The sequence below is a fragment of the Elephantulus edwardii genome, unplaced genomic scaffold, assembly GCF_000299155.1.
Source record: "Elephantulus edwardii isolate Elephantulus edwardi_28Jun2011 unplaced genomic scaffold, EleEdw1.0 scaffold00081, whole genome shotgun sequence".
Classification (NCBI taxonomy): domain Eukaryota; kingdom Metazoa; phylum Chordata; class Mammalia; order Macroscelidea; family Macroscelididae; genus Elephantulus; species Elephantulus edwardii.
Genome location: NW_006399831.1, coordinates 5,332,597 through 5,353,912, shown reverse-complemented (window position 1 = coordinate 5,353,912; position 21,316 = coordinate 5,332,597). Strand labels below are relative to the sequence as shown.

The 21,316-nt window shown below is 37.6% G+C and overlaps 1 protein-coding gene across 1 annotated transcript in view; it reads left to right on the top strand.

Moving 5' to 3' along the window:
• The window catches only part of ROBO2 (roundabout, axon guidance receptor, homolog 2 (Drosophila)), an 843,022-nt gene that overhangs the window by 580,018 nt on the left and 241,688 nt on the right, over positions 1–21,316 (top strand). The window contains exons 3-4 of the mRNA XM_006889811.1: positions 15,166–15,323; positions 18,089–18,209. Of these exons, the coding sequence (XP_006889873.1) occupies positions 15,166–15,323; positions 18,089–18,209 (279 nt within the window). The remainder of the gene's footprint in view (positions 1–15,165; positions 15,324–18,088; positions 18,210–21,316) is intronic.

Here is a 21,316-nt window from a genome sequence, read left to right as displayed (position 1 = left end):
TATACACACTCATGCTTCTTCATTGGGAGAGAGTAAAAAGGTAGCCTTATAAATATTTTGTAACAAAATAATCACATCTAAATATATTTGAATTTAGAATTGTAACATTAGCTATAAATCCCAACTCCCATAGTACTCATTCAAAGTAATTATCCCTGTCTATTAGCAATTGCAAAGTAATTTGACTGTCTGACCCCCTCGACCTTAAGACATGAATATTGTGAAACTTGAAGATATTAACTAGTTGATAGGCAGAGGAATTGAAAATTGATAGCTATTAAAGTCATTATAGTCAGATACAAAAAAATCAAGGTATATTTTCTTCACCATAGCTCCTAATTACGATGATTAATCCTATTTATGAAGCATTTTCCTTAGTTAGCATTGTGCTTTGCATTCATCACTTTATCTGTTCCTCAAAGTAATACAAAGTCATAGATTTTATAAACCCCATTTTGCAGAAGATTTGACACTGAAAATACCACAGGAATATTGTCAAAATCAGGCAATTAGTGCAAGTAACAGAGCTGAATCCAAATCTCAAGTCCTCTGACTAAACCCATTATCTTAACCACAATGCTGTATACTTCTCCTCTGCTAAATAGTAGAAGTTTCATAAATATTTTATAATGGAAGTGCCAGTTCCAAGGCACATAGAGGAATTAATGTGCAACTCAGAAATAGGGAATGACTGTCTGATGACCCTCAGGTAGAAACAGCTTGCTGTTCTCCAGGAACTTACAGAAAACCAATATGGATTGTGCATTATGGCTAAATCTGTCAAAGATGATGCTTTAGATCACACAGACTTTAGAGTAGGACTAGTGAGCGGTCAACTTGGTTTTTCAGGAATATAATTATGTAATTATTTACAATGCCTCATTTGGCATTTTGAGTGTTTAGTTTGGAAGATAAAAATACATAGTTATATACATGATATGTTGAAAATGTCATATTTTAGAAGGGATGCATCAAATTTATCCCCTATTCAGGATAATGAAATAGAAAGTTTTTATTTTAAAAACCATTAATTTTGCCCACTTCAGATTTTTCTTTTGTTACTCACCTTTTACACATATTATCCTACTTTATGAACTTATAATTTGATTATTCATTGTAAAAATAGTGCTGCTGATATAGGGATGGCAGTATCTGATCCACATAACATCTGACTCCATTTAACAGTGTCTAACTCCACAACAACATCAACAGCACAGAAGCAATTCCTATGAAGTTCAACCTGCTCTCCCCACCCCCATGCTCATTTGTCAATACTAGTTCCAAACATTTCTCCCAGGGCTCTCCACACTCTACTACCAGGTTCTCTAATCTGTTGCGGAGACAATACAGAACTGATAGACAACACTCATGATTATGAGTTTTATTAGGGAACAACGTGTTATAATTGGTGTTGGAAACAGTTTACAGTTCTTTAGTCAAGACAGCTTCTCAGGTGTGCTCCCAGGCCTTCTGACTCTTAGCCTCTTGAACCATACTTCTTGGCTGCATTCGGACCATACCTCTTGGCTCTACTCCACCTTACAAAGCTCTTTCCGTACTGCTAATTATTGTGTCTACCATCCACCACTCCAACCACCATGGCTTAGCAGTTCTAGTTCAGCTCCTTCTCACCTCAGTCTCTGGTTCTCTGCCATCTCTGTTGCTGTGATTGTGTCTCCATCTTGGTCTGTTCTTGCAGGAGTCTCTGGATGCACTACACTCTGCTTCTTCTTTCCTGATGGACACAAAATTTCTGTTTACTAACTCTGAAACTGCTTAATTTAAAGCTAGCAAATAGCCAAAGGGATCAATCCAATTGTTAGTTGTTTACAAGTGTGTTTTTGTCATGTTCTCACTGAAAGCTCTTGTGGGGCACAATGTGCATAAATACAGCACAGTGCACAAAGGATAGTTATATGAAAAATAATTTGGAAGGGGTGAAAAACAATGTATGATAAAAAATGGCCACTGGATATTGTGTAATTAGAGAGTGTGGCATTCTACCTTTGTCCAGAACCAGGGTTGAAGTACTGAAAGTGAAGATTTGCCCAGGAGACAAGCTTGTCCAAAGGAAGCCTGATACAATCTATTATGGCTTGGTTGAGGGGTAAGTTTGAGTCCCACTCAGTAGTCTGAGGAGATTTTCATTTTAATGCATTGGTGGACCCACTTTTGAACTCTAACTGAAGAATTGCACATTTGAAAGAAAGGCAAGCAAGCAAGGAGAGAATGAAAAAAGAATAAAGGAAAGGAAGCAACTGATGTTTCAAAACTAGGACAAGCTGTTTGTCTTCTGAAGCAGGGTAAACTAGGTGTCTGTCAGAACCCACTTCCAAGTATTGAAGTTTAAAGATGCTCACTCCTAGTGATCAGCTGGATCCACAGAAGTGGGAGTTGAAGAAATTTAACAATGGAGTACCAGACTGAATTTGGACCGGTTCCTTCAGTACTACCCACCTAGCATGCTGACATATGTGGATGAGCAGGGAAGGCTCGTTGGCTTGAAGAGCAGGGTTTATTGAGGCCCTATTGACTGGGCCTCACGAGGGAGGTAGGGCAAGTGAGGAGACCCACAGCTCTGGTCGCAGGGAGAACTGTGGACTCCTGAGCTTCCAGCTGATGCCCACTTGAGCCTGGACATGGAAGGCTGGAGATGAGTTTACCAGAGCTCAACCAGGTGAAGAGAAGACGATCTATGCTATGGAGTAGGGTTAATTGCTGCTACCTGATGGCTTGCTCTGGACTGCAATTTGTTTGTGGATGCAGATGCTCAAAGTTGCAAGTCGAACAGAGGCTTCTTCAACGAAAAGGACATGCTTTTTCCCTCATAGTATTGTCTTGTTAGGGATGGGCAAATCAGAAATTAGCTATCTAGAAAGGAAGATATTAGGGCATGAGGCATGAAGTAGCGGGTTTACATGCTTTCATGCAGAAATTTATTAGGACGATGAGTGAAAAGGAGAGAGAAACCCACAATATACACACAAAAAATATAATGTAAATGAAACTAGTTATGTAAATATGTAAAATTTAAAAAAATAATACTAGAAAAACAAAGATCCAAGTTTGCCGTCTGCTGGTAAGGTTTTTGTCGTATTTCTTCATTTTTGTGTATTTGCTAAGTCTTAAATTTTAGTTGGGTTAAAATATTTGGGAAGTCTGATGACATGAACAGATCAACCTTAGTCATCTGCTTTTGGAAAGTCATAGCCTCGAAACGCCATTTCATCCTGCATACATGGGCTCACTGTGAGTGGAATTAGTTCAATGTCAACAGCGACACGGATAAATCATAGTTGATGCATAAAAATGCCTAAAATAGAAAACTAAGATAAGTTATTAGTTTTAATAATCTGGCATTAGAGATCACCTTTATGGGGACTAAGTATGAAAGTTTAACAAAATTCTTACTTATCAAATTTAGCTGCCCTTTACTATATAGCCTTCCTTTACTATATAAACAAGCTAAAACAGTCATGCTTAGTTAAGTGATCAGGGAATTGATTTTTCTCCTTGTAGACTAGGTGTTGAGAATGCTGGTTACTCTCCAAGAAGGAATGAAGTGGCTCTGTGCTGTTATATTTTATCTGTAGATATGTTAAGAGTTAAAGTGTAGTGAATTCTCAGCTTAACAGCAACAATGGAGGAGTCCACAGAATAGAAATATGGCCACAGATGCAGAAGGCAATTTCATTTATTCCTTCTAGCTACATAGATGTTCAAGATTGATTCCAATATAATCCAGAGGAGAAGGGAGAGGGGTTTTTAAAGGCATCCATGAACAAATAAATTTCTTCCTAATTTAGTTTCACCAAAAACATGAAGGTTTGGTTAAAGAGTATGCAAAATGTACATGGGAGGAATTAGCTATGGGGTCACACAATTTGATGAGGGAGCTTAGGGAAATGGGAAGGAACTGATGTGTGAAAAAATGTATTCAAATTTTGTCAGTAAACTAGTATAATAAAAAGTACAAAGTATAAATAATTTCAATATTTTTCAAAAACCAATTCAAAATTTTTATTATGAGAACGTAAGCGTACCTATACTAATAATAAAATAAAGAGGCATTTTGGTTTTCTTCTTTATTTTCATAGATAGGTATATATCCAGTTGGAAGGGAGAGTGAGACTTCGGAATTTTTGCATCAGGAATCAAAAGTAGTTGAGGTTGTGCTTTTCCTTGACTTAGGTAAACAAAGAAATTTCAAGTGCATTGTTTTCCTGGTGCTGTCAGTGGTGTAGTGTGAGTTGTCTGAAATAATTTAAATTTGGTCCTTAGGACATTTGCATTCATAAAAAGTGCTTGGGTATGTTTCTTGCCACTTCTTCTCCTGCCTACCTGTCAAAACATGGTGATGCTTTTGAGGATTTATGGTAGATGGGTAATGAGATTGCTGAATGTTAACTGCACCATTCAGAATTCATTTGGTGGCAAAAGAAAAGAAGGTTACTGGGTCTTTGGGATAGAGAGATGATAGACTTTTTTTTAATCAGTCAATTTAAAAATAAATATGCTACTTTCTATATCAGGAAACATTTCAAGCTTCTTGTCATGTAGGAATCAAATAGAACATTTCCTGAGAATATAAGATGTCACATTAAATCCATTTCTGCAAAATTTATGAGAACTTAGAATAGTGTCCATATTTTGTGCTGTAGACATATGCAAATTATAATAATATTAGATGGGCAGGACTGAAGAGTTTGTAGACATGTGAGACATGACTTTCTAAAAATAATATTCTTACATTAGAAATTCAAATCTAGTCTAATGCAGTTAGACTTTAGTGTATTTCCATATGTATAAAAGAAAAACAAAGTACTGTTAACTGATTATTTTTCATCCATGAAGCATGGTAGGACTCATGAGTGCCTTCTGATCTGACTTCTGGTGGTTATCGGTACAAAATATGTTTTCATCATAGGTGAAATTAGATTGAAAGCAGAACTAGATTGAAAGCCCGCAGATGTCCAAAGTTTATATCTTCCCCCCTTTTTTTACCTCATAGTTATCTAGGTTAGATAGGGGGGAAAAGATAAAGCTACAGCAGTTTCAAAGTAACTCCCATTCCTGACAAAGAAGGTTGACCTTGACCTTTTTCTCCTTCCAGCCCTCATTTCATCAGCAGGGGTGAGATTACTTTGAGACCCTGCCAATAGGTAATAAATAACACATAAATTCCAGGACACCCTTACACTGCAGGGTGCCCTAATGTGTAATAATCCTTAGACTATTGAGTTTATAACTCATGACATCTGGCAGTTACTTGGCATTGTAATTCATGTTGATCAGGCACATCAGAATACACCATGGGAGAGAAATATTGGAGCAATAACCCGTTGATTCGAGGAAAGGGTGGAATGACAAGAAGATGCTGCTGAGGCCATGTACCTCTGTGAACTGTGCAGTGCTGGAATGTGTAAAAGCTAATGCCTTCAGATACGGACTAACAAGGCGGGAGGAGAGTGGTAATCTACTGGGATCCAGAGAAGAGCAGCACATGAATATTTACTCCATATCACTCTGTATTTCCTTTATTCAAATTGACAGATGTATCTATAAGGCAGTAATGGATTTCCAAGTCAGAATTTAAATCTCTGTATATGTGTATTTAATTTACATGTAGACTTAAATGAATTTATTGAATGTAAGTTTCACATAAGTAAACAGATGATACTTGATTCTTTCAATTTTTTTTTCTAACATTGAGGGAGAGAGAGAGGAATGGGGAGAAAGAGGAATTAATTGGCATAACAGACATTCTAGGAAGCACCTGTAACAAGCCTCCCTGGTACCTAGTAGCTTAACTGCTTTGGCTCAACATTTGAAACTCATGGGACATGAACCAGATTGAAAACCTAGAAGCAGACAGATGGTTATTTGTAATTATCATGTAAATGTAAATCTTATAAAAAAGGGGTGTGATTATTTATTTAGTTATTTTTTAGCCAGACTCAGATCTAGAGAAAGTTGGCAACAGTTTTATAAACTTGAAATTATAGAATGTGTTCCCTTTACTATCATGTTAGGCTATATGACTTAATGATATTTTTTTTTATTTGTTCTATTAACAAACCTGTAACATTCTGAATTTTATACTAAATGTATTATTTTGTAAAACATACATGGTTATGAGCATCACTGTGACCCAGGGTGAATTAGACCTGAACTTGCAGAGGCTGAAAGGCAGATGCTTAAGGAGCCGAGCCAAATATTTTGGGGCAAATGGATGCTCCCCAATGGTTGTTGCTTTGTGCCATTAAGTCGGAAACCTACTCATTGCTGACTCTTTAGGAGATTTTCAGAGGCTATGAATTGAATGTCCATAATTGTCCTCAAGCTAGTGAATTCAAACCTTTGGATTTGAACCTTTGAATTTGGAGCCTTTGGATTGGCAAGCAACTCTTTATACATTAACCTACCAGTGCCACTCTAGCTCACCATAATGCTGGCATTTGCCAGTTTCATCTTCCTCTGTCTCCCAAACGTTTATTACACTAGCACAGTTTCTAAATAAGCTTCATTCCTCCAAGCTCTTTGTAATTCTGGAAACATCAATTCCATATGAACTGTTCTTTGGACAAGGGCACTTTAAGGGGAGGGAGTGGGGGGGGGGGAACTGATTAAACCTTAATTAGCCTAAATCCACAACTTCCTTGTAAGCTAATGGATAGGGTATGCAGATCTCTGTCAAATATCAGATGCTGGGACTTGCCAGAAATAGGACTTCCAAGTGTTGAAGGTATGCCAACTGCTGGCTCCTTAACTGCAAAGCAGAGGAAATGATTGCCAGAGACAGGCCTGGAGTCTGCCGTGGTCAGATGTCACCAGTTTTCAGTGCCACATGTGATCCAAGAGTTTATGAATGATCTCAACACTCTGTCCCTGAGGAGAACATATGCATTACAGAGGTTATGGATACAAATTACAGAGAGCACGATGTTTCCATGCAATTTCTAAGAATCCTTCAGCAAGTTTTAAACATTAATGGAAAACATTAAGGAAGAGTTGGCTCTCTTTGCAGGACTTCAGATTATCTTGTGAGTGAGGACAGAACATGGCTAAAAAAAGGCTTCAAGAATGAAAAGCTTGGCTAAGAAATTTGGAGCTCGCCATTCCTCTTGTGTGAATTGTGTGTTTGTGTGTTTGAGTCCCTGCAGAATAGGAGACTTCACAAAGAATCACAGGGCACTCTTGTTTATTCAGCCTGCTCCGATGCATAACCCTGGCTTATCTGCATCGTTTGCTGAGCACATTGCTTGTGCACAGAGACTTAGCGGAGGTGGAGGGTTAGAGCTTCTCCTTTTGGAATTGTCAGCAGGCAGCAGGAGTGCCAGAGTGTCAGCTTGCACAGCGGTAGCAGGATGTCTCCCCACTGTTATTTCTTTCTCGTTCCCCTTCTGTGCAGGAGAAACCACTTAGGACTTGTCCCCAAAGTATCAGATTTTAGCATCTATTTAGATGCTGACTGGCCTGTCCGTTTGATTGTTCCAAATGGAGTAAAGTTGTTTGCTTGCAAATGATGGTTCTGTTTTAGATTTATTTGGCCTTTCAGTCACTAAAACTTTATAAAAATAGAGAATTGTTATACTCTGTCAGGAAGTTTCCCATTGAGAGTCTCATTAAATTTAAAATTACTTAAATAGAAAAGGGAACTTGTTTGGATTAAAAACCTAGAAAGTTAAGATTTCTCCTTCATCTCTTTGGATTGCATCCTAAGGCTGGAGCTCCCCCTGAGGTCAGAGCATAGCTGCCAACAGCATTCTTGACTCATTTTAGTCTAGGAAGAAGCAGCTGAGTGCTCTCTGTAGAGGAAGAATGGAAGTCCTGAGCTTCATGTTGGTTTGGGATTGTGCTTGATTATTTTTCTTGGTAACTAGGGATATGAGTTGCTGTTGCTACTATTGTTGTTACTGTGTTAAGTACCACTGAGTCAGGACTGATCCCTAGCTGACACTCCAGTGGGTTTTCAGAGGCATTAAATCACATAGGAGATTAACCATCTTTCTCCAGTACAACAACTGGTGAGCTCAAACCGCATACTTTTATGTAGACAGAGGCATTCCTTATGACTACACCACCAGAGCCCCCTATTGTTGCTTCTGGTGCTGTTGTTATTATTATGTGCCTTCTAGTCAACTATGACCATGTTGTTAAGTACCTTGGAGGCATAGAGGACTCATAGCAACCGTATGAATGAATGTCTTGAACATGAAAAGCTTTCATCTTTTCTCTAAGTTCATAGAGTTTCTGGAGACAAGCTATTTCGGAAGTGGATGCCACTCCTACTATGATCTTAGTGACTCTATGAACAATGGTTGTGAAATCTTGTCCTATCCTGAGCCAACTATTAGGTGCTGCCAATTCATAACAGGGAAATAATGTGTGGAGCAGTTAAAACAGTGACCATCTCATATTCTTTTTTTCACCCCCTTGCAGTATTTGCCATGACATATTAGGGAGCTCTGTGAACTAGTAATAAGGGGTCTGCCAAGCCAAGCCACACAGTTTGAGTCACCCAGCTGTTCTGCAAGAGAAAGATGGGCATCTTCTCCTGTGCAGTTTACTGCCTCTGAAAACATACTGGAGGGCCCACTGTGAGTTAGTTATCTCACCTATAATAATTTGTATTACCTGTGCTGCTGTTTACATATATAAATTTGGTGGGTTTTGGTTTTGGGTTTTTTCTAAAAAAAAGCAAAACCCTAAAAAGGAAGAGAGTGTTTGCAAGAGACAATATCTGCTCTTGAGTCAGAACCTTCCTATAGTTTACTCAAGTAAACGTCTAATCTCTTATAATCTAATCTCAGAAATGACATTATTTTGAAACTTTGAGTTTATCCTCAGAAATGGACTCCTTGGTCTTCATTTTAGGGCTATATGAATGTGTAGATAGGCAAGTTGCATTCCATCTCACACTCCAACTGATATAAATTATTCTTCCTGAGTGATTTAAAAAAAAAACCAAAAAACAAACTTGGGAGTTTTTGGATTTTGAGTGACATTTTACAGAGCATGTTCATTTTCTGCTCAGTTGTTCCTACAATATAAATAAAGTTTAAAAGTGAATTCAAATACTGTGGTCTATTTTATAAGAAAGAAAACAGCAGCTCTCCTAAGGGGCAGCTCACTATGTTGGTCTCTGATTAAGAAGAATTGATGAACCCTTAGGAAGCATTGCACATTCTCACAGCGCTTCTGTGCTTGAGCCCGTTGCCACAGCCTCTCTGTCCATGCAGCTCACTGAGGGTCTTCCTCTTTTAACTGACTCTCCTCCGCCTTTCTAAGCATACTTTCCCGCAGGCACTGGCTACTCCCATAGCCTGCTTACAATCTTTACCTCCAAGACACACCTTTTAGATTTCTTAATCCCTACCCTGCCATATTACTTATAATCTATACTGACACGTGCAAACAAATACTGTATAAAAGCAGGTGTTTATACAATTATTTCTTTAAAGAACAGCCTACTACTCTCCATGCTTCGTCTTGATTACTCCCTCTTCCTCCAGCAGATCGCATTTGTTTGCTTTCTCCTTAAAGACTTATTAGAGGTTTAAATCATATGTATATTGTTGCATGTGATTACAAGCCAAACCACACTTGAAATGTAGCTATTGGTTGTTCCTAGTATAGGGGGTTAAGGAGACTTGCTTTGTTTTTCCATATTTTCCAGACCATTTTAGTTTCTTTGATTTAGCCTAGGAGAATGAATCCTTTCCAGTTGTTGTGGTAGTTGTGTGCTGTTGAGTCAGAACTTTCCTATAGCTTACTCTCCAGCAGATTTTTCAGAGCAGTAAATCACACAGTAGATATCCCATTCTTCCCCCTTGGAGCAGGTTCTGGATTCGAACTGTGTGCCTTTGGGATTGCAGCCGATTTTTTTAACATTCAGCCACCTAAAGAGGGCAGAATCTTCCTAAAGAGGGCAGAATCTAAGAACGAAATTATTAATTAGCTCACAAATTATTCTTGTTGTTTTAGGTGCCTTTGAGTCAAGTAGAGCTCATAGCAACCCTATGAACAACAGATCTGAATCCTCTCCTATCCTGTGCTCATCTCACAGTCTGACACCTATGAATCTACTGCTGCAGTCACTGTGCCAACCCACCTGGTTGAGGGTCTTCCTCTCCTTCCCCATCCCTCTACCTTTCCATGCATGCTGTCCTTCTCCAAGAAATAATTCCTCTGAGCAACATGTCCAGAGTTAGCAAGACAAAACTTGACCATCCTAGCCTCCATCCTTTTCTCCTCTATCATTTATTGTTCAGCTCCCAGATGGATAGCAAGTGGTTGAAAACAGCATGGTCTGGCTCATGTGCACCTTAGTCCTAAGACTAATGTCATTGCTCCTCAAAAATTTGGAGAGGTCCCTGACTGCAGACTTTCCCAGTGCAATATATATATATCCTGATCTCCAGACTGCTAGCACCAAGTGTGTTGAGTGTGGATCCAAGCAAGATGAAGTCGCTGACAATCTCACGTTTCGCCTTCTATCATGATCACGTCTACTGGTCCATTAGTGAACATTTTTGTTTTCTTGACACTGAAATGCAGTCCATATTGAAGGCTGCAGTGTTTGATTGAAAGCTGCAGTGTTTGATCTTCTGCAGCAAATGCTTCAAGTCCTCCTCACTTTATGTAAGCAAGGTTGTGTCATCTGCATAATGAAGGTTAATGAAGATCTCTGATCTTGATGCCACATTCTTCTTCACAGAGTCCAGCTTTTTGCATAATTTGCTCAGCATACTGATTGAGTAGGTATGCAAAATAATTCAACCCTGACACACCCCCTTCCTATTTTTCAACCATGTAGTGTTCCCTTGCTCTGTTCACTCAGTAGCCTTCTAATCTAGGTATAGGTTTTTGCGTGAACACAAATAAGTGTTCTGAGACTCCCATTTTTCTCAATGTTAGCCCTAATTTGTTATGATCCACAGAGTCAAATGTCTTTGCATAAACAATAAAACACAAATAAACATTCCGCTGGTATTCTTTGCTTTCAGCCGGGATCAATCTGACATCAACAGTCATATCCCTAGTAATACGGGCTTTTCTAAATCCTGCTTGAAAGTCTGGCAATTCTTTGTCTATGTACTGTTAAGGCCATTTTTGTATGATCCCAAGCAACACTTTGCTTACATGTGATGCTACTTTCTGATAATTTCCAAACTCTATTGGATCCTATTTCTTGAGAATGGGAACAAATAGGGATCTCTTCTGGTCAATCAGCCATACAGCTGTCTACCAAATTTTCTGGCATAAACTGATAAGTATGTCCAGGGCTGTATCTGTCATTTGAAATATATCAGTTGATATCCCATCAATTCCTGGGGACTTACTTTTTTTGCCAGTGCCTCCAATGCAGTATGAATTTCTTCCTTCATTACTATTAACTCTTGATCAGATAGTATTTCCTGAAATATGTCAGTGTCAGTCCGTTCTTTTTGGTACTGCAATTCTTTCTATTCCCCCCATCTTCTTTTGATGCTTCCTGGATCATTCAAGATTTTGCCCACAGCGTCTGTATGTATTGGAATTTGAAGGCTAAATTTGTTTTTCAGTTTTTTGAGGTTGAGAAATGCTGAGAGAATTCTTCCCTTTATACTCTCAAATTCTAGATCTTTCCATATTCTGCTATAATAGTTGCCTTTGTCTTCTTGAGCTAGCTGCTCTTTGAAATCTTCTGTTCAGCTCTTTTACTTCAGCATCTCTTTCCTTTGTTTTGGCTTCCTGACACTCTGGTACAATTTTCAGCATCTCTTGTGACATCCATTTTGGTTTTGGTTTTTTTCTTACCCCTCTTTCTTTGCAATGGCCTTTAGCTCTATTCATAGATGATATCCTTGAAGTCATTCCCTGACAGTTTACAAGTTGGAACTGGTAAATATGATTTTGTTTTATTTTGCTCATATTTATACATAGGTACATGAACTTTATAAATACATAAGTAAATATTAGAACACATGTATCCTGCTTTATGTGTTTAGAAGGAATAAAGTGACTTTAATGTTTCATAAGACTAATTCCCATTACCATTTGCTGTGCTAGAACCTGCTGAAAAGTAAATATTCTTTTCTTGAATGTTTTCAGGGAGAGAAAATGATCACATTTTACTACCACAAAGACTTAGAGCAAGAGAAATGATATCAATAAATGAAATGAATTCACTGAATACTGTACAAGCCCCAAAGAGCATTTTACAAGTTGAAGAGGGTACAGTACCAATTATACCATTATCTCACCCTCCACTCAGGGTGAATAGTCTGAAAGCCTGAAATTACACTTGATGTTCAATTTCTTGGCTTCATTTGCAAATTGAAGTCATTTTCTTTCTTTTTTTCCCTATGAATGCCATAAACACATGTTATATTGTTTAACAGTAGCAGACCTTATACTTTGTTATGATATTCTTCTCCTTTCTGCCCCCCTAAATCAGTGGATTTCTTTTCTTTTTCTTTTTTTTTGCAATTCAGCACCCCTGTATTTCTAAATGTTTGCTCTGGTGTTAAGTATATTTTGAGTGGAGTCTTTTGGACACACAATTTTTTTTTTTAGGATAACAGTCTGGAGAAGGTCCTTCAACTGGCCAGATGTGCCTTTTGGAGCAGATTGAGGACCTGCCAAAACACCATTTGTTGCCAGTACCGGATATTGTAGGAGTGCTTGTCACCATGTTACCATATTTTTGCACTTCTTAACATTGCATAAACAGGCAGCTGTTCTGTATTTAGAATATAAATGAGTCACCAGCTTATGCTCCCTGGAGGATTTACCTGCAAGGGGGAACTACAGTGTTAACCCCTTCTCATCACCTGAATGTCACAGCTAAATGCACACTTCTCCCAGCCCATTCATTCAGAAGCAAATCCTATGCATATAAATCACACCTTTCTTACCAGTTAGACAAGGTTAGGGGACCAAAAACTTACAGCTTCCAGTGCTAAAATGGAACACATTTCCTTCACAGCAAAAGCAGTAAATTAATCAGCTTATAAACTGAGAGTGAACAATTTGTGCTGAATTCTTTCTTACTGCTCCTTCAATAAGAGACAAGGTTCTCTAATCTCCTAAAGGGCCATGACTTCATTAAGATAGAAAACAGTGTTACAGCAGGCAAGAAAAGAAAAGCTTTGAATGCCGCTCAGTTGTCTCTCTGGAGCTATTTTCTGGACAGGGATTTTTATTTATTTGGAGAATGACAATTAACCTAGAGACTTGGCACAACAAAGCAGCAGAGTGCTGAAGTGGGTCTCATTACAGGGCACAGAAGGCAGTTGCTTTGCCCTAATCCCTGTTTGCAGCCCATGATTTACATAAGAGGATAGCACAAACTGCCTAATTTTTATTTCACATGGCTTGACCAATTATATACACACAAGCATTGCGGTTAGGTGCCTCTTGTGGTGGTTGTTGTTGCTCTGTGCCATCAAGTCGGAACCGACCCATAACTGATCCTCTGGGGAGTTTTCAGAGGCAGTTAATCACCTAGGAGGAGCTTGCCCATCCTTATCCCATGGTGCAGCTGGTGGGTTTGAACTACATGCCTTAGAGATTGCAGTGCAGCTTCTCCCCCCTAGGCCACCAGTGCTCCTTAGCTGCCTCCTGGTTGGCCTCAACTCATGCCAGCCAAACTCCTGGGCCAGCTTCATGATTGGGTTGCAGGTCAGTCAGTGGTGAGTTTTGGGAGTTTGCACTGGCTGTTTTTCAGGCCTTTCTTCCTTATCTCTGTCTGTCTGGAAGCTTCACTGAAACTTGCTCAGCACCGTAGCAAAATGTATACCACCACAGACACTGGGGTGAATGGTAGCTCTGTGTGTGTTGCCTTTTGCTGGAAAAAGAGCCTGAGTCTCCTCCATGAGAAGTAAGGAACTGAACAACAACAAAACTCTTGGTGCCCCCTCCCTCTCATAGTGCTAACCAATTAATTTTAACTTATAATACAAAAACCCCTGATCCCACAGGGTCTTGTTGGGTGTCACCTTTATGAAAGCAGACTACCCTATCTTTTCTACCACAGAATGTGTTTAGATTGCCAGTGTTTCTGCTGATAGTTGATCTTTTAACTGTTGTGCCAGCAGCATGTATGTTTGTGTAATATGTAATGTGTGTATTTTACCACTGGACATATTTTGAAACCAAACTTGTCAAACTTTTGGTGGAAAACTTTGATGGGATATCAAAGATGATGTTACCAGAGCTAGTCTGAAGCATATGGTGCAATGATGGCTCTCAACTACTTTTTTTTTAACACCCACTACCTTAAGGTACATTTAGCCCACATTTGCTAAATAGGCCCAGGTTTCTGCCATCTGATAAGAGTCTAGTGACTTCGCCAGACTTCTTAACTTGCCAGCAGCAAAAGGGCACGAGCAGATAGATAGGTGACATTTGGAGAGCCAGGCATGCCAGATTTTCAGAGGTTGCGATGGAGGTCCAACCTGCTGTTCGCCTTAATGAAAGGAGGGGAAATTCAGACTGACAAAACTGCTATAAGGGATAACTGTGCTCAGAATGTCACGCTGCCCAGATGTCGCTCGGCAGGTGGAGATGCACAGAGAATGAAAATGTAGCCCTGTGGATGTGGGTGCTAGTGCGTTGCAAGGGGGAACAATGAGTCTACCTTCTGAAGCATAATGAAAACAGTGTCGCTCTTGTCCATATTCATGTCATGAGAAAGGATTTCTTTCGAGTTTTCACCTCACGTTCTCTCACAGTCTGACACATGCTTACAGATGACATTTTTGTGGTGCGTTTCAGGGCTTTCATATAACTTTAACATTCATTTTACATTATATGTCTAGATATAGGAATATAAATTTTGACTTTTTAGAGAATACCAACATACTGCATAAATAATTCTGCACCTTGCTTTCAAAATACCTCAAAACCACCCATCCAAAACTCAATACTAAGTTATTAATATCTCTCATCTCATTTTGAGATAATTGTCAGCTTTTAAAGAGTGTTTTAAGACAAAGGTGCACCATCATGTATGTAGCTATCCCCTTGTTGATAAGCACTTAAGAAGGCTCCAGAATTTTGTCATTGGGTTCTAGCTATTTGCACTTTAAAATTCTTGCTTCCTGCATATCCAGAAGCAAGTTACCTTTTGCAGAAATCATTGTTACTGAGTTTTCTTTTACTCTAATTCTTCTTTAGTGTTGCGAGATGACTTCCGGCAAAACCCCACCGACGTTGTGGTGGCGGCAGGAGAGCCTGCCATTCTGGAGTGCCAGCCTCCTCGGGGCCACCCTGAACCCACCATCTACTGGAAGAAAGACAAAGTCCGAATAGATGATAAAGAAGAAAGAATAAGTGTGAGTCACATAAAAAGTGTGGTATAGAGAAACTGCATATCAAGTCTGAGAGATATGTTTTGTTTTTCACTTATTAATATAGTTACACAATTATTCTTGACTGTTCATAACCAAAAAAAATCCACATAGACCGTATATATTGGTATTGAAAGAAGTTTCAAAAAGCATCACATTATTTTAAAAATAACATTTGAGAATGAGGTTTTAAAAAGACCAAAATATATGCCAGTTATGTATGATACATATTAATAATCACACCAATCTGATGATAAATACCTGTACCGTACAGCATTGATATTTTAGCTCCTTTTAAAATCGCCAAATGCATCTATTGATTATGCAATGCATAAATGTGAAACTGCAAATGATGGCCATAAACCAGATTAACTAGAATATTTCCTTAGCCACTATTTTTCAAAATTATAAAAGAAAATAATTTACATTGATGAATATCTTCAGCCATTTTTTCAGTTCTTCTAACGAAATAATCTTTATAACATTTATACATGAATGAATTCAGAAGATTTTCTTTTTCACAGATAGGAACTAGAACCAAAGTAAAAAGTAAATGACTCGTTCTACAGCTTAGCCAAAGTAAGAAAAATAGTCTGGTGTTAATGGGACACCCAGAAACTAATGATGTTGCTGCAGGGCCTGTGATCCTTCTATTTTGTCACAGGATCCACCTATGAAGCTATGTGAGGTTTGTAAATAAAAACTAGTTCAATGAAATAGTATATAGTGACACAACCTCTTAATGTTATTCAATTAAATGTCATTCTCAGTACGATACTTGAAAATTAATTTCTTTTACTTAAAATAATATCTCTTTTGAGAAAACACACTGCAAATAAAAATTTGTGTAGTCTGATCATCTATCCGTTTTAAAAAGAAAAGTGAGGAATTTTCTTATGTGCTCATTGTGATTATGACATGTTGCAGAACCGGATAGACTGTGGATGATTTTATATCCAATCTCTCTGTCTTGACCATGTGGATAGAGTCACAATGCCAAAGAGAATTTGTTTTCTAATGATCTATACTTGGAATTAAGCTTATGAAAATGTCTTCCTGGTGATAGAGTAAAAAATAATGTTCAAAAGTTCTCATTTGATGTTTGTGGCATTTATCTTTACAAGCTACTCCAAAATGCGGTGTCTTATAAAAGACATTTTATTTAAACCGTGATTCTCTGGGCATGTTGTTGGTTCTTGTCTGGGCCAGCTCACTTGATTTCTACTAGGTTTGCTTTTCTTCTGTGGTCTATTTAAATAGTTGTTGGTGCTGGAAAATTGGCATAGAATTATCTATCACCTGCATAGTTCAAATGCACTTGCTGCTAATCTTAATGTTAAAGGTTTCAGTCCACCCAATGATAGCTCAGAAGAAAGGTCAGAAATCTTACAATAAATCAGTAACTGGGGGGAAAATCTGTTGAACACAGTTCTATTCTGAGATATATATGGGGCCATCATGAGTCAGAATCACTGTATAGCAGCTGTTCTCACATGGCTAACAGGGTTCAGACTCAATTGACCATCTCAGTCCTCTTCTTCACAGACTCTAATTTTCCAGTAGGCTAGGTCAGGTCTGCTCTCCTATAGTAATCTCAGAGTTCAAACTTTGACAAAAGAAGACAAATCTCAATGTGTGAGTAATTTGCTTCTCATGTAATATTTTCCCTAGTTCTTTTATTGGTGAAAGTTACAATACCATTAAGTGCTCCTGGAAATAATGATGTTTGGGTTGATGGTCTCTTTCATCCATATTTTATTTAGGGTTTGTTTGGGTTTTTTAAAAAACTTCAATTAATTTATATGAAATGTCAAATTTGGAGTGCAGAGTATCTCTGATGAGATCAAACTTGCATGAGTTTTGTTCTCCAATGGAATTTTAAAACATCCATGGAAACCAGCCAGTATTTATCTAGTATCTCATTAAAACTCTCAGTCATTGTAAAGCTCTGGTGGTTGAGTCTAATATGAGTAGGTAAAATCGAAAAGGAATCTATGAATCATGCATTTTTTAGTGTATGGATTAAAAACCCAATTTTATTTTATTAACTCCTTTAGGAAACGGATATTTTAATGGTATTATGTACATTTATTTTATTTATTTATTTTAAGATTCACTTAAAGAGCAATTATTAAAAATAATTATTTGTACTGATTTATACTCACCATTTTACACACACACACACACACACACACACACACACACTTTTTTTCTTACTAAAACGTCTTTTAAATAAGTTTATATATTCTGACTTGATGGTATGCAACAACAACAATCATCTGCTATAAAGATAACATTAAAAATTGATACATGAGTTCCGCGAGGACATAAATTTTTGACATTTAATTTACTACTGTATTCCAGGTGTCTACAACACTGTGTATAGACATAGTCATAGAGATAGTCAAGAATTACTTGTTCAAATTTTATGAGTCAGCTCGGTTTCACTGCATTACCTATAGCAGGTGTTTCTTGCCGATGCAAATGGTAATTACAATTCATTCAAATGTGAGGGAAAAGCACTTAATTTTATGAAGACAGTAACAATGCCAGAAATAGGACCCAGCAAGGGAGAGGAAGGCTGCCAGAGTGAACTTTATCTAGCAGGGGAATATGGCAGCTTATATGCAAGATAATTTAAAGAGAAGGAAAAACACATACAATGTCATCAAAATTCTTTGTTAATGGGTTTTCCTTCTTTGTTTCCTTTCCACTTTTTTTTTATATTTTTGTTTGATTTTATTCAACAGATCCGTGGTGGAAAATTGATGATCTCCAATACCAGAAAAAGTGATGCAGGGATGTATACTTGTGTTGGTACCAATATGGTGGGAGAAAGAGACAGCGATCCAGCAGAGCTCACTGTCTTTGGTAAAACTCTTTTAAATTACATTTTTTTATCATTCCTTCATTTCAATACTAGAAAAAAGATGTTTTCTTTATATACAAGTCTCTTATACATGTATGTAGGTAACCATTACCTTATGTTATCACTAATATTAAAGGTTTGTCTGGGAAGCAGGGTTCTCATGTTTTTCAAATGCAAATGGTCAGTTTAATTTTCAAATTGCTGCTTCTTCCCAGTAAAATCATCTCCAGGCTCAATTAATAGTATCAAACAAACGTTCATATGTTTTCATTTCACAGGACATGCCCAAGTGTCCTGTGTCCCTAAAGAAACTTATATTCTAGGATATATTATCTTATCACATAGTAGGAGTATCAAGATGGGAATAAGAGCCATATTCTGATTTCCATTACATTCAATGAGTTAAGATTGGGATTTATGAATATGAACCAAAGAGCAGGCCTCTCTTTTCAATAATTCTGAGTACCGAGTAATCTCTAGTAATACTCCCTGTGGATTCTAAGCAGCTTGAAGTTCCAGATGACAAAGCCAGGAAAAATCCTATAATTTGTTAAACGAATTGGATGGTAAAACTAAGGGTTTGTGTTTTTTTTCAAAACGCGCATATAAATTTCTGTTTCTGCAGAGCTCAGGCAAGTATTAGTTTACTCTGAAATTTCATACAGTTGTCTAAAAGAGTCTCAAAATGTGCTTCACTCATAATGAGTAAAATACGGTTTTGCCTGGTAAGACATAAAATTAGTGGTCGCTGAACATTATCATTGAAAGCCCACAAGTACAGCTATTCTATTTAAAGAAACACTTATCTCTATTTTTCTGAAACCACCACAAGCTTTGAAATAGAAAATGCTGAATTACAGTAGTATGTATTGTGTTCAGAAGGAAATTGAAAGTGTTTAATGTCACTACCCAAGCAATTATACTTAACAATATTGGTACTGTTTCTGAAACACTTAACCAATGCTTCCTAAAGACATGAAAAAAAAACCTACAGGAGATCCTTGAAAGTGTGAGGAGTCACAAGAGGATCTCTAAATTATTTTGAAAAGAGTAGGAAATCAAAGAGATTGAATTTAACTAGAGGCAGTTTTCCTAGAAAATTGATTTAGGAAGCTCAGAAGCATTTATCTGATGTTGTAGACTAGTCGGAACTGACCTGAAGGATTCTAAGTATAAGTTGAGAGAAAAACTAAAGTCCATTACTGATTAGAAAACAAAAACTCAACCGAGAAATAACACAGAAAAACAATATTGATCATCTGAATCAAGGTTGTAACAAATATTCAGTGGGAGAGCGGATCTCTTGTCTATCTCAGTTCCTCATCCCTGTAGAACATAAAAATAATTTCTTGCCGTTTGCCCTTAAGTCATAACTGACTCAAAACTGACCTTGTAACGAGTTAGCTTTTTTTTCCCCCCTTTTTAAAAAATTATTTCATACTGGTTTACATACAAAGTTCATAAAGTTCTTATCCACTGTTTTTCATAAGGGATTGTTCCCCTTTCCATTAAGTGATCATATGATTAGGCTCCAGTTCCATAATAATGGTCTACTGAGCACTTATTTTTATAAGACTGAGTCAGTTCACTTAGCATAATGCTCTCCAGTCCCTCTCATGTTAGGTAGTAATTTACAAAATCATTGCTCTTGTGTGTTACATAGTATTTCACTGTGTGAATGTACAATAATTTCTAAATCCATTCCATCATGGTTGGGCATTTGGGCTGTTTCCATGTTCTAGCTAGCTATGGTGAATAATGCTGCTATGAACATTGGTGTACACATCTCTGTGTGTGCCTCAGTTCTCATTTTCTCAGGGTATATTCGAAGCAGTGGAATAGCTAGGTCATATGGAATTTTTATGTTCAGCTTTTTGCGGGAATGCCAAACTGCCTTCCAGAATGGTTGTACATTTTACAATCCCACCAACAATGTATAAGAGCTCTTATCTCACCACATCCTCTCCAACATGTATTAGTTGCTGCCCTGCTAAACTTTATCACTGCTACTGGAGTGAAATAGTATTTCATTGTTTTTTATTTGCATCTCTCTTATTGTCCGTGATTTAGAACATTTCTTTAAGTGTCGGTTGGCCATCCAAATGCCCTCCTCTGTGAAAAGTTTTTCCATGTCTTTTCCCCATTTGGTAATTGGATTATTAGTCTTTTTCTGTTTGAGGCCCAGTAAGATTCTGTAAACTTTCATTATGAGACCCTTGTCTGAGAGGGTATTGCCAAATGTTTATTCTCTTGTCAGTAGGTTGTCTTTTAACTCTGTTGGAAAAAGATTTTGATTAACACAGAGATTTAATCTTTAGAAGGTCCCATTCGTCAATTTTATCCTCTTTACATTGTGCATTTCTGGCGATATTTGACAGTCCCTTAATACTGTAGACTAGGCCTTCTAAGCTTGGTCCTAGTTTGTCTATTATGAGCTTTATGATTTGGGAATTTATTCCAAATTCTGATTCACCGTGAGTTGATTTTGGTGTGTATTGTAAGATATAGATCCTGTTTCAGCTTTCTTCAGGTAGCAGTTCAGTTTTGACAACACCATTGGTTGAAGAGGCTGTCATTTTCCCGTTTCATAGGTTTGATTTTCTTGTTGAATATCAGTTGACCATACATAGATTAGTTCACTTCTGAGTTCTCAATTATGTTCCCCTAATCTATGTGCCCGTTAATTGTACCAGTTCCATGCTGTTTTGATCACTACTGCTGTGTAGTAGGTTTTGTGGTCAGGGAGTGTTATGCCTCTGGCCTCATTTTGTTTTTCAGAAGTACATTGCTTATTCAGAGTCTCTTTCCTCTCCAAGTAAACTTGACAATTTCACTTTTGATCTCCTTGAAAATGAATTTGGTCTCTGTATTGGGATTGCATTGAATATGTAGATTACTTTAGGTAGTATTGTCATTTTCACAATATCAAGTCATCCTATCCATGAACAGGGAACATTTTTCCATTTATTTATGCCTTTTTTTGTGTCTCACAGAAATATTTTTTTTTCCACAAAAATATTTTGTAGTTTTCTTTTTATAAGAGTCTTTTGTGTCTAGGTAGATTCACTCCCAAGTGTCTTAATTTTTGGTTGTTATTGTTGTTGTTGTT